Raw genomic sequence first — 11989 nt, forward strand, 5'->3', positions numbered from 1 at the left:
TATTCATATGAAATAACTAAATTATACTTTAATATTGACCTTAGTTGGAGGCATAACTTCCACCTCCATACAACTGGAAATGATATTAAGTCCTCTTATCTTTTCAAATAATAATGTGGGAAATGTCAAAAGCCATGACAAGGTCAATATATTCTGAGCAAAAAGGAAAATCAATCAGAATTCATCTTAGTAAGGTGTATGTGGTGATCATAAGCTATATAAAGCCATCACAAACCAAGAACAAAGTATCCCACTTCACCTTCATAGAGTTGATAAAGCAGAGAAAGAGAAGTGTCCCTTGGGGCAGCAATGGGGAGTTTTCAAGTTTTGTTTGTAGCTCTATTAGTCACTGCAGTTGCATTTGAACAAAGCTTCGTTGACGCCAAGTTTTCCAAGAGCATGTATTTCAACTGGGGTGCTAGCCATTCCTCAATTCTGGGAAATGGCGATGATCTTCAACTTGTGTTGGATTCAACTTCAGGTAAATATAAGAAACTAGTTTCATCGCATTATGCCTTGATGTTCTGTAGCTTAAATACTTCATAATTTTTTTTAGATAGGAAACTAGTAATCATAATCACATAAGTGCAAGGAAAAAAAAAAAGACATAATTCAAATCTAAAAGATAAATGGTGTACCATAGTAGTTGTAAACTCCTATACAATATATGAATGCTGCAAAAGTACATGTAATAGAACTGCATAAATCATATTAGTCCAGATGCCAGAGTTAATGGATTGTCAAATGCTACACATGACCAATTCACAAAGGAAGTCACACAACAAATAAATCAACCAAACGTGAAACCAGGTTAAGACCCAGTTCCCTGTATTCTGACTCACATAACCCTGGTCACTGGATTATTTGACTAGAGATACTTACCAATACTTCGGGGATTGGTAAGTTTCAGTGACTGATTCAAACTTAAATTCCCTCTGACCACACTACTATGCTGCCTTCGGTTTTCAGGTTCTGGTGTTCAAACAAAGAGAGCGTTCCTATTGGAAGTATTGAAATGCTGATCAAGTTGGTACCTGGGAATTCTGCTGGCACAGTAACTGCATACTACGTAAGTGAACCTGATTGAGCAACAGACAAGGCCTCTAAACGGATATTACTTCTCAGATTTTGTCAATAAGGATCTAGCATATGCGCTTTCTAGGATCTAACATAAGTGAACAAATGCCCTATACCTGAAAATGGGCTCACAAAAGGAGAATTGCTAATTTTATCTTCTCATATTTTGTGCAGCTGTCCTCTACAGGAAGCAAGCATGATGAGATCGACTTTGAGTTCTTAGGGAACATATCTGGACAACCTTACATCATCCACACGAATATCTATACCCAAGGAAATGGAAGCAGAGAACAACAGTTCTACCTCTGGTTTGATCCAACCGCTAATTTCCACAACTACACCATACACTGGAACCCCACTGAAGTAGTGTAAGTCCACCAGGCACCTGCCTCCTTTTCTACAAAACATCATCACCTTTTTTATTGTTTCAGACGTTAACAATATTCCCTAAAATATCAAAAGTTCAGCAAACTACACATGAAGTTTCATTGGGCCCTAGTAATTACCCATATTTTATCACAATCACTGTTAGTAAGTGGCTGATGGCAAAATTATTTCTAAATCACCAACTTAATCCATAAAAATTTGCATTAAAACCTCTAACACCCGCTTTACCTCATCCTCTTCCCCCCACCCCAAAACATACAGACACACAACACTCAAACTAAATTCCTTAACATTTTATCCTTTTGGTTCTGCCTGAAGTTTTAATTGAATCCTGTCCTCAACAATCATCACCTTACCCTCACTATTCTGACTGTCTTTTCCCATATGGTTCCCTATTCCGAAACTATTCCAGTAGCAGAACAATCCCTGAACCTTGAATATGTCATCATGGTTTCAGGTGGTACATTGATAGCATACCAATTCGAGTTTTCCGGAACTACGAGAATGAAGGAATTGCTTACCCCAACAAACAAGGTATGAGGGTTTACTCCAGTATATGGAATGCTGATAACTGGGCAACTAGAGGTGGGCTTGTTAAAATCGACTGGTATAGTGCGCCCTTTGTAGCCAGATTCCGCCATTTCAGGGCAAGGGCTTGCAAGTGGAATGGACCGGTCAGCATTGATCAATGTGCCTCCAAATCCCCTGCTAACTGGTGGACTTCTCCAGTATACAGCCAGTTGAGTTATGCTAAGAAGGGTCAGATGAAGTGGGTCAGAGATAACTATATGATCTATGATTACTGCAAAGATACAAAGAGATTCCAAGGAAATATGCCTCCTGAATGTTTTAAGCCACAATTCTAACTCAAGGATGGGCAGTCAAACAATACTTTGAAACAGCTGGAGTGGTTTCCAAAGAGACGAATAATTTTGCAGTCTCATTTATTTTCCTATTTCCTGGGTATAACTGAAATAAATTCTTCAATGTTCTGTGTTTAAATTAAATTGATTTCATTCTTGTATTTCCTTCCATTTCACCAAATGTATTCAATGTCTCAAGATTTAGTCAGCAGTGACTATAACTTTCCAGTTCCTGTAACAATAAAGTTTTCATAGAATTTTAAATTATAAATGGACAGAAAGCATGTCAAAATGTACTAAGAAGGAAATATAAGGAGAAAGTTCATATTGATTCTCATAGAAGATTTGGGAATGTAATATCGAAGTAACTATGAATGGGATTCTTAAAGAGGAACGGAATTTACGGTCAAAGCACTTGCTTCTCCAAAACTAAAAAAATAAATAATAATAATAATAATTAAGATTAAAATCATATATGCTGCTGAATTCAGAGTGTATGAACAAAACTGATAAAGTTGAAACTTACACAACCCAGGCATGTATGAGCAAACCTGATGAAGTTGAAACTTACGCAACCCAGGCATGACAAAAACTTCTAAGGTGCCAATCCACATGCCCAACACTTGCACCTTTAGTTATAGATGGAAACAAACATCTCCTCTACCGGTTCGTCATGATTTCTCTTACTTCGAATTCAGAAACATAAAGCATACCAGAATTGTTCACTATTCAAAGATCAAGTCTATCAAGTACCTTTAGCATTAACCTCCCTACTTGTCCCAAGGCAAATGTAAGAAACAACATTTGTTACTGCTAACCTTGGTAGCCATGTTGTATAGAAAGAGGATGAGCGCTAGAGGCAACTTGGAATAGCACATTTAGAGAACCTTGATTACTGAGTTTATTTACCTCGTGCATATATCCTTATGTTTGAGGTGCTAAAAACAAGCTTTAATGATTTGGATGCATGTACATATGAATGTACAAGTGCATTCATGTGAAGTTAAAGGTGGCACCAACAGGACTATTAGATGGTTCCACAATGCACCCATAATGAGTGATCTAAATTAAGTTGCAGCAACACGAGAAAGCCAATGAGAATGTGGGATGAGTCCTATTAGAAATAAATGAGAATGTATGTTGAGGCACTAAGAAATAATGACAGCCGTTACTTTGGTCAAGGATGTCACTCCAGCTAGGACCAAATGGTGAAAAATGATTTGAATGCTAACCCCCAGTAGCTATGACTTAATGCTTAGTTGGGTTGAACTAAGGGCAATATCTACATCAACATGTGATAAATTTGATTTTATTGAGGATTTTCTTTTGTCATTGCTTTTTTGTAATTGTTCATTAATTCTTAAGAACAAGTAGGATGCAGGTAAAAAAATTCTGAGCACTGAGGAGACAGTACTACCTTGAAGTTTACATGATCTTCAAGGTAGTACTGTCTCCTCAGTGCTCAGAATTTTTTTACCTGCATCCTACTTGTTCTTAAGAATTAATGAACAATTACAAAAAAGCAATGACAAAAGAAAATCCTCAATAAGGCTTCTTCTGTGTGGGATGGGGTGGAAGAGAGAGTGAGGAGGAGACTTGCGCTTTGGAAACGTCAATATATTTCCAAAAGTGGGAGAATCACTCTTATAAAAAGCACAATGGCTAGTATGCCCTTATATCAAATGTCCCTTTTTTGTATGCCCAAGACAGTGGCAAGGAGGTTAGAAAAGTTGCAAAGAGATTTTTTGTGGGGAGGGGGAAATCTGGAAAGGAAAGCCCACTTAGTTAACTGGGAGGTGGTTTGTGCGGATAAGGAAAATGAGGGCCTTGGCTTAAGGAAGCTAGCCATTTTGAACAAAGCCTTGCTTAGCAAATGGATATGGAGATTTGCTCCTGTTAAGGATGATCTTTGGAAGCAGGTGCTTGTGGCGAAGTATGGGCAAAAGGATTTTGGTTGGAGGACAAAGAAGGCAAATGGGGCGTTTGGAGTAGGGGTTTGGAAGGAGATCTTAAAGGAATCGGATTGGTGCTGGGAAAATATGGCATTTAATGTGGGAAAAGGCACCAAAATCAGATTTTGGACTGATATTTGGTGCGGGTGTACAGTGCTATCCCAAATATTCTCTCATCTTTATGTCATGGCTGTTCATAGGAATGCCACAGTGGAAGAGATGTGGGATCAGAATTTCGGCCATGGAGGCTGGAATTTAAGGTTTCTTAGGGACTTTAATGATTGGGAATTGGATATGGTAGGTAATTTGCTTCATGTTTTGAGGGGTCACAGGATTATTTTGAAGGAAGACTCGGTCTATTGGAAGGGAGGAAGAAACGGGCAGTTCAGAGGCAAGAAAGCGTACAGCTTGTTGGTCAACCCCATTGTCTCCGTTTTTCCGAAAAGTTGCATTTGGGTGGATAGAGTTCCAACCAAAATCGCGTTCTTTACATGGGAGACCACTTGGGGGAAGGTGCTTACCCTAGATAGGCTCCAGAAAAGAGGTGGCAGCTCCATAATTGTTGTTTCTTGTGTGGTTGTAAAGAGGAACTGTAAATCATATTCTCATACACTATACAGTGGCCAGAGTGTTGTAGGATATTGTTCTTGGTTTGTTTGGTGTTCAATGGGTCTTTCCAGAAACTGTAAAGGAGGTCTTATTTAGCTGGAGGGGCCCTTTTGTGGGAAAAAAAATGAAAAAGATTTGGAAATCCATTCCGCTGTATATTTTTTGGACGGTTTGGAAGGAGAGAAATAGACTAGCCTTTAGGAGGGGGGGGGTTGTTAGCAATTCAAAAGCTCAAAAATTCTTTTGTTTGTAATTTATTGGGTTGGGCTAAATTGTATATTGGAGAGGGGTCGCTCTCCCTTATAGGCTTCTTGGAGTGGCTAGCATCCAGTTAAGGGTTGGTGAGTTTTTTTGTTGTTCTTTTTTGGTTGTGAGGCCTTAGCTACCTAGTATACCCCCTATATGCTTTGTGGATTTTTTGCCTTTTGTTATACAATCCATGCTTATTTATCAAAAAAAAAAAAAAAATTTACTATTATCTAACTAGTTGAAGATAAAGTCTAATTATCTAATACTTTTCTCTTCTTTCTATGATCAGATTTTATATCACAAAAGAATTTCCACTTTCTTCACTTGACTCCAATAACTAACCATAACTGATATCTGCATTATCATGGCTGCTTTAAGCCAAACCTCGTAAATGGGAGATGATGAATTCCAGATATCCTAACACTAATTCCAAATTACAAGAAGGAAAGTCAACAATTCTAGCATATGGCATGCACTGGAAACTGACATACTCTATGAAGATTTCTACTTGCTGCTAAGAAATGTTTTAGATACATAAGTCATATGTGCAGAAGAACATATTTTCATTCAGTGAAAATAAGCCCTTGCTGAGCATCATCATGGTTGACTGAGGATAAAACCTAATTCTCCATAGGCAGCAGTTGTAAGAGCTCCAGCTTCAAATCGACATGGTCAACTTCAAATTGTCTAAAATACTTTTTCTTTATATGAAATGGTCATATGGACAAATACTTTTAAAAAAGGAAGCCCAATATACAGGAGGGTAAGGTACCCTCCACAACAATACAACTAAACCCCAATCCTGAATACATCTTGTTGGAAAGTCTCAAATTCCTAATTGACATATACCTCTTTTGGTCAAGAATATTGTATAGAATATTACCTATGTTAATACATCATTGTAATATTAGATTTCCTTATAAAATAAGGAAAGTCTTTAGAAATGTCTCTATAAATATTCTGAGTCATGGGGAGAAAAAATTTATGAGATGGAGATGTACTTATGAAAACCGTAAGTGGTTTATAAAGATGTGAGAAAGAGTAAGAAACATATGCCCGGTAGAGTAGGGGCTCATAGTTTAAGGTGTAGATGCGAGGATGGTTTATGTCCTCTATAATATTCTCTATAGTATAGTAGAATGATTATCTCTCATTTGTAGATACACACACAGTTATCCAAACTATGTTCAAAACCTATGTACCTTTGTGTATGTGATTAATTTTATCTTTATGTTATTGCACTAATATATTACCATTGAAGCTTTTATCTCCACAACAAGTTATATTAGAGATTTTATCTATAATATTCTCTATAGTACAATAGAATGATTCTCTCTCATCTGTACATGCATGCACAATTATCCGAACTATGTTCAAAACCTATGTACCTTTGTGTGAGTGATTAATTTTATCTTTATGTTATTGCACTAACATAATATCATTGAAGCTTTTATCTCCACAACAAGTGATATTAGAGCTTTTGCTTGCATAAGAAGTAATTCAAAGCCTAGGTGGAGATTTCTAGAAGAGTTAAGGAGAACAAAACACACGAGCATTAAAAAAAAGAATTTTAATTGAAAGTACAGTCAATTGTTCTCTCATTAGAATGTGACCCACAAAGCATGTACTTTGTTGTCGAGGATGAGTATGGTTTCTAATATACATTTATGGCATCTTGAAAGTGAATACAATGAAGTGACTGAACAGTTTGAAGTTATGGAAATCTACTAAAAGGATAACAAGGAATGTTCGTGGCACACAAGAAAGTCGTGGTGTGAAGTAAGGATTTGGCTCGAGTAAGTTTCCAAGAGTATATTGGGTGATATCCTTGCTAGTAGTGTATCATAGAAAGATGGAACATTGACTTGATGGTGTTCAATTCAAGGTGGAGAATTTTGGAAAGTGTCTCAAATTTTTAATTGGTATAGATTCCTTTTGGTAAAGAATATGATATAAATTATTTTATATCTTAATATGTCATTATCATATTAGAGTTCTTAATAAAGTAAAGAAAGTTGTTAGAAATATCTTTATAAATATTTTAAGGAGAAAACTTATGAGATAGAGATGCACTTATGAAGATTATACTAGGTCAATAGTAATGTAGGAAAGAGTGAAACACACTCAGCTTAGTGAGGGCTCATAGTTTAGAATATAGACACAAGAGGTAAGGAAACATGAAATATTTTAGAGTTTAATAGTTATATTTAGTTTTGTCTTTCATAATATTTTATATGGTATAGTGGAATGAGTATATTCCCTCAATTAAGGGAAGAGCAAACAACCTTTAATCCAACAACATCAAACTAAGAGGAATGCCTATAAATCCCTTGATCGCAAATGCCCAGATAGGGAATTGCCCAAAACACCTAAACCAACAAATGTAAGAAAATCCTCAATACTGACACATGAAAACGAAACACTAGAATATTTATAAAAAAAATAAAAAAAAATAAAATCAGCACTTTGATGGTAGTTCTAATGTTGCCAAATCTCTTCTATTTCCAGCAAAATTTTGAAAACCTAGTGGACCATTAAGATTCTGTTTGGGTGTGAGAAAGGACCAGGAAATGAAAGGACAATACTAAAAATTACTTTGAAACAAGAAAATAAACAGGATATTGATTCTCATTGGCCATAATCTCACATCAAACAGGAGGGGAAAACAGCACTACAACACCAATTTGCACTATTACAAGAAATCAACAAAATCAATTTGATATTAATCAAGACCAACAAATTAAAATGAAAAAAAAAAAATTGATAATGGTTGGTTAACTAGAAACACTAGTGCTTCATATTTATAATTCTCACAAACATGATAGATTCGGCCTCCAAAGAAATGATCTTAGATTTATTTCTTTTTCATCCATCATTCACAAGAAACCACAATACTATACAACTATATCACTTAATGCTAGCGAGTTTCCTTGGAAACATAAAATCATAAAATTCAAAATGTACTCTCTTTTTTTCTTTTCCTTTTCTCGCTTTTCTCAGTGACCAGACACAGGGGTTAGTTCATGATCACAAAATGCATCACATAATACAAATCCAGACACCCAGAACAATAAGAAAAGTACCCAACAAAGCCAACCACACTCGAGTCTCTTCGCCCAAGAGCATGGCCGACACCGCAGTGGCCGCAAACGTCGTCGCATTAGTCACCGGAACCGCCAGTGATATGGGGGTGTCGCTTAAGATGGCAAAGAAAGTAGCTGAGGCCGATAAATTTATCAAGAAAGGGATGGAGTATTGCCACGTCAGGAGGAGATTGAGCCAGTTTTTGTAGGTGGCGAGCAGTCGTTGGTGGAGTGTAGAGGGTTTGGTTGTTTGCGTTGAAGAAGATCTGACTTTTCGGTCCCAGATGAGTGCGCCACGGCGCATTATAGCGTTGGTGGAGCCCCATACTAAGCCCACCGCGATCATCTTCTCTATGTCCCCTATCATCTCTGGATCGCCGGTGTTAATCGAAGCAGATGTGAATTTCGCTCTCCCCTTTTGGTTTTGGGCGAGGCCGGGAACAACGAAGCGACGTCGTTTACATTGTCATCAACAAAACGTCGTCGTTTCAAGTTGTTTACAATTGAAAAAGACGAAAAAATAATTTAAAATTTTTTACGTTTTGTATATATATATATATGATAAGTATAAAAAATTGTTTTTATATTTATATTTGAGTTTCAATTCGAGTCCTATTTCTAAAATCAAATGACAATTATTTCTAAACATTATTTTATAGATAATAAATTGAAAAAAAAATCATATTTGAATTCAAAAAATAATTTTATTTTTAAGATTAGTGGAAAATGTTGTGAAAGAGGTTCTACACAATACATCATCGATAATTAAATTTTAGATAAACGAATAACCTTGCTTAAATAATAAAAAATTTTAGTTCCAATTTGAGGTAATGTACTAAATTACAACCTCTTTAAATGCATGAGATAATAAATTTAAAAAAAAAAACTTTATGAGCCCAAAGAAATATAAATTAATAATTGTGAATAACGAGCAAAATTCACTATATAATATTGAATAATATTTTATAACTTCTATTTTTACTCAATTCAAGTCTTTCTCGAACCCATAACATACTTAAAACTTTTTTATTTTCTATAATATTAAGTTGTGATATCGTGTCTCTTCTATTTAAAGATATTTTTCTTTTATATCACTAATGATCATCTCTTTTTTTTTAGAATCTCTTTAGTTTTTATGTATTAATTTTTTCTTACATGCTTTTTTTTATCGGTCAAAGATGTACAAGGGCATAATATTTTTTTAAAATTAATAAATATTAATTTATTGATAAATTAATAAATTATCCATTTATTCATAAATTAATAGCCCAATTAAGATAATAATTTTTCTTAATGTCAAAAGTATTATCACCATCCACAATTTTTGATGAGTTTCTTTTATTTATGGAGTTTTTTTAAAATACATCTAATTAAAGTCTTGTTTGGTTCAACTTCTAACAAGTCGAAACTAAATTTTTAAGCTTCATAAGAACTTCCATGCCTATTTGATTGATTTTGTTTAAGAGCTTAGGCTTAAAAAATAGTTTAATATAAAAGCCAAAAAAATGTTACTTATTGAAAAAGCTCTAGAAAGTTATTTTAAACTATACTTAAAAAGTTTAAGGTCTATTTGATAACTATTTTTTTAAAACATCTCTAAAAAATAGTTTTTTGAGAACAATTTTTTAAAAAATGTTCTCTAGTTTAAAACCTAGGATGTTTTTAACTTATTTTTAAATATGTTTTATTTTTAATCATTTTACATGTTTGTATAATTATTTTTTAAAGCAATCATCATAAAAAAAAATGAAAATAATATAAAATAACTAAAAATGTTATTTGAAAATATCATGTTTTCTATTCTTAAAAATAAAAAATAGGAATCAGTTTTTTGTTGTGAAATATATTTCCTGGTTTTTCTCATTTTGAAGAACAAAAAATTATTCTCGAAAACGGTTATCAAACAAATCCTTATTTTCCCATTTCTTTAATACCTTGACTCTCTTTTAAAAGATTTAATTCAAATATCATTTCTTTTATTATAAAAAAATAAAAATACTTTGTATCATTTTTTTAAAATCAAAAGATGACACTAATGATAGCTAAATTCTTAGATATCTATCTTTAAAAGGTAATCATTTTTAAAAACCTTTGAAAATTTTAAAATAATAACTTGAATTTTAAAAATTTTAAAAATTTTAAAAGTAATTTTACAAAATACATGATAAATAAAAGAGTTTATAAATTTTGTAGAAGAATTATCTTTTTTATTTTAAATTGTAAATGATGTCTTATTAATAATAATAATTATTATTATTTAAAAAAATGAAAATGTCCATGAATATCTTGATCACCATGTTTTGTCCAACAATGATGGGATTTGTGTTGAACATTGGTTAAACTCATGTGTGTCACACACTCACAAATACAAAATCCTTGCATGAAAGTTAACCTTAACTGCTTAAATTAACTCTAGTTAAAGATAATAGGATGTGTGTCAAAGTTCCATAATATAATTATGTATGAGAAAAAGACGAGAGGGGTTAACTCTAGTTGCTTATTAACTATGGTTAAAGATAATAGGATATGTGCCAAAGTTCCATAATATAATTATGTGTGAGAAAAATATGAGAGAGAATATCCCACAAGGGAAGGGGATGAAACGACGCCACAATAGAGAGAAAATTTAGAGTTCTACATTTGATCATCTCATTCATATGTAATGTTATTTGAGTAAATCCAGGTAAAATTGATGGTTGACTTTAAGCAAAATAATGGCAACTTGAAAGGCCAACTCTTTGCATTGCAAGCCCAATTAGAAAGTTAACAAGATGAACATTATAAGCAACTTGATGCATCGTTAGAAGCAACCAAGTGACTAAAACACGAAAATGAGTAGTTTTAAGCAATTGTTGTTACACACATAGTTTAGTATACATTATTCTTCGTCTAATTGATTGAATCTTAACCATCCTACATCCCTCTTCTATTGTAGTTAGGTGTGGCTCGTAGACTTTCTTATGGACTTCCTACAACAACATTTTTCTCCATCCCAACCCCATTACATAACCAATCCACACCCTTTCTAATGTTGTCAAAGAAGGGAAGACAAATTAGGGCATATCTAAAGCACTAGGGCATGCATTTTGTGGACATATTTTGTACCCATTGGTAATGTTCGATGCTTTTTGGTATTTCAATGGTATTTTGATACATTCCAAGTATGATACACTATTGCATGTTGCTCACTTTGTTTTGGATATACTTATGATCATTCATTTATGCTTATCTATGCTAACATGGTGTTATCAACATATTTTGATTTATAGCCTGATGGTTTTCATTAGTATGGTATTATGATCATGCTTATTAATTTTCGCACATGCTTATGATAATTGAGATTTTTCATTGAGGGGAAGTTACCACTATATAATTTAGATTTATCATCGTCAAAATGGAGGAGATTGGTAACTAAGTATTTTATTTTAGTTATATTTTGATGAACATAAAATAAAAGGTTAAATAATCTATTGTGTTTCAAGTTCTCTTTACCTTTAGCTTTTAAGCTTTGTTGACAAGTCAAGAATTATGGAGGATTTCAATCCGTTGAAGATATCTTTAGGATATACTTCATAAAGTTGATTGGTGCACCAGGGATATATTATATTACGATATTTCAAAGCTTCTTCCAAATACCTTCAATTTCTTTTATATTTCTAAAAAGTTGGATGAAAAATATTTTAAAGAAAACGTTAGTTTAAATCAATCAAAAAAAAACTTTAAACTTAGCATAATGACCTTTGAAAAGCCCTTACCAAGCCTCAACCTA

At 33.6% G+C, this 11989-nt stretch overlaps 2 protein-coding genes across 5 annotated transcripts; one reads left to right on the forward strand and one right to left on the reverse strand.

Annotated features, from left to right (window-relative positions):
* Positions 1–80: 80 nt before the first annotated feature.
* Positions 81–8619, reverse strand: LOC117924509 (transmembrane protein 234 homolog). Of its 4 annotated transcripts, none has more exons than XM_034843136.1 (2): positions 8221–8619; positions 81–435 (listed from the first exon to the last, which is right to left on the reverse strand). In XM_034843136.1, the coding sequence occupies exons 1-2, from the start codon at positions 8585–8587 to the stop codon at positions 419–421; spliced, it is 384 nt and encodes a 127-aa protein (XP_034699027.1). In that variant the 5' UTR covers positions 8588–8619; the 3' UTR covers positions 81–418. The 4 variants fall into 4 exon arrangements, with proteins under 4 accessions (XP_034699027.1, XP_034699026.1, XP_034699025.1 ...); XM_034843135.1 differs by having other exon boundaries at positions 81–475; XM_034843134.1 differs by lacking the exon at positions 81–435 and adding an exon at positions 481–538.
* Positions 280–2555, forward strand: LOC117924508 (probable xyloglucan endotransglucosylase/hydrolase protein 26). Its single transcript, XM_034843132.1, is given in 5 exon segments — positions 280–481; positions 970–999; positions 1002–1069; positions 1252–1445; positions 1922–2555. Coding segments are annotated over 5 exon segments (873 nt in total). The 5' UTR covers positions 280–309; the 3' UTR covers positions 2331–2555.
* Positions 8620–11989: the final 3370 nt, after the last annotated feature.

Source organism: Vitis riparia, chromosome 11, assembly GCF_004353265.1.
Source record: "Vitis riparia cultivar Riparia Gloire de Montpellier isolate 1030 chromosome 11, EGFV_Vit.rip_1.0, whole genome shotgun sequence".
Classification (NCBI taxonomy): Eukaryota; Viridiplantae; Streptophyta; class Magnoliopsida; order Vitales; family Vitaceae; genus Vitis; species Vitis riparia.

Bases quoted from the DNA above. Each gene is read 5' to 3' on its own strand.
- LOC117924509 (XM_034843134.1), bottom strand. From the start codon at position 8,587: ATGATAGGGGACATAGAGAAGATGATCGCGGTGGGCTTAGTATGGGGC. The intron at 539-8,220 runs GTACTTTTCTTA...AAAATTATGAAG, and splicing joins AGTGTGGTTGGCTTTGTTGG to TATTTAAGCTACAGAACATC.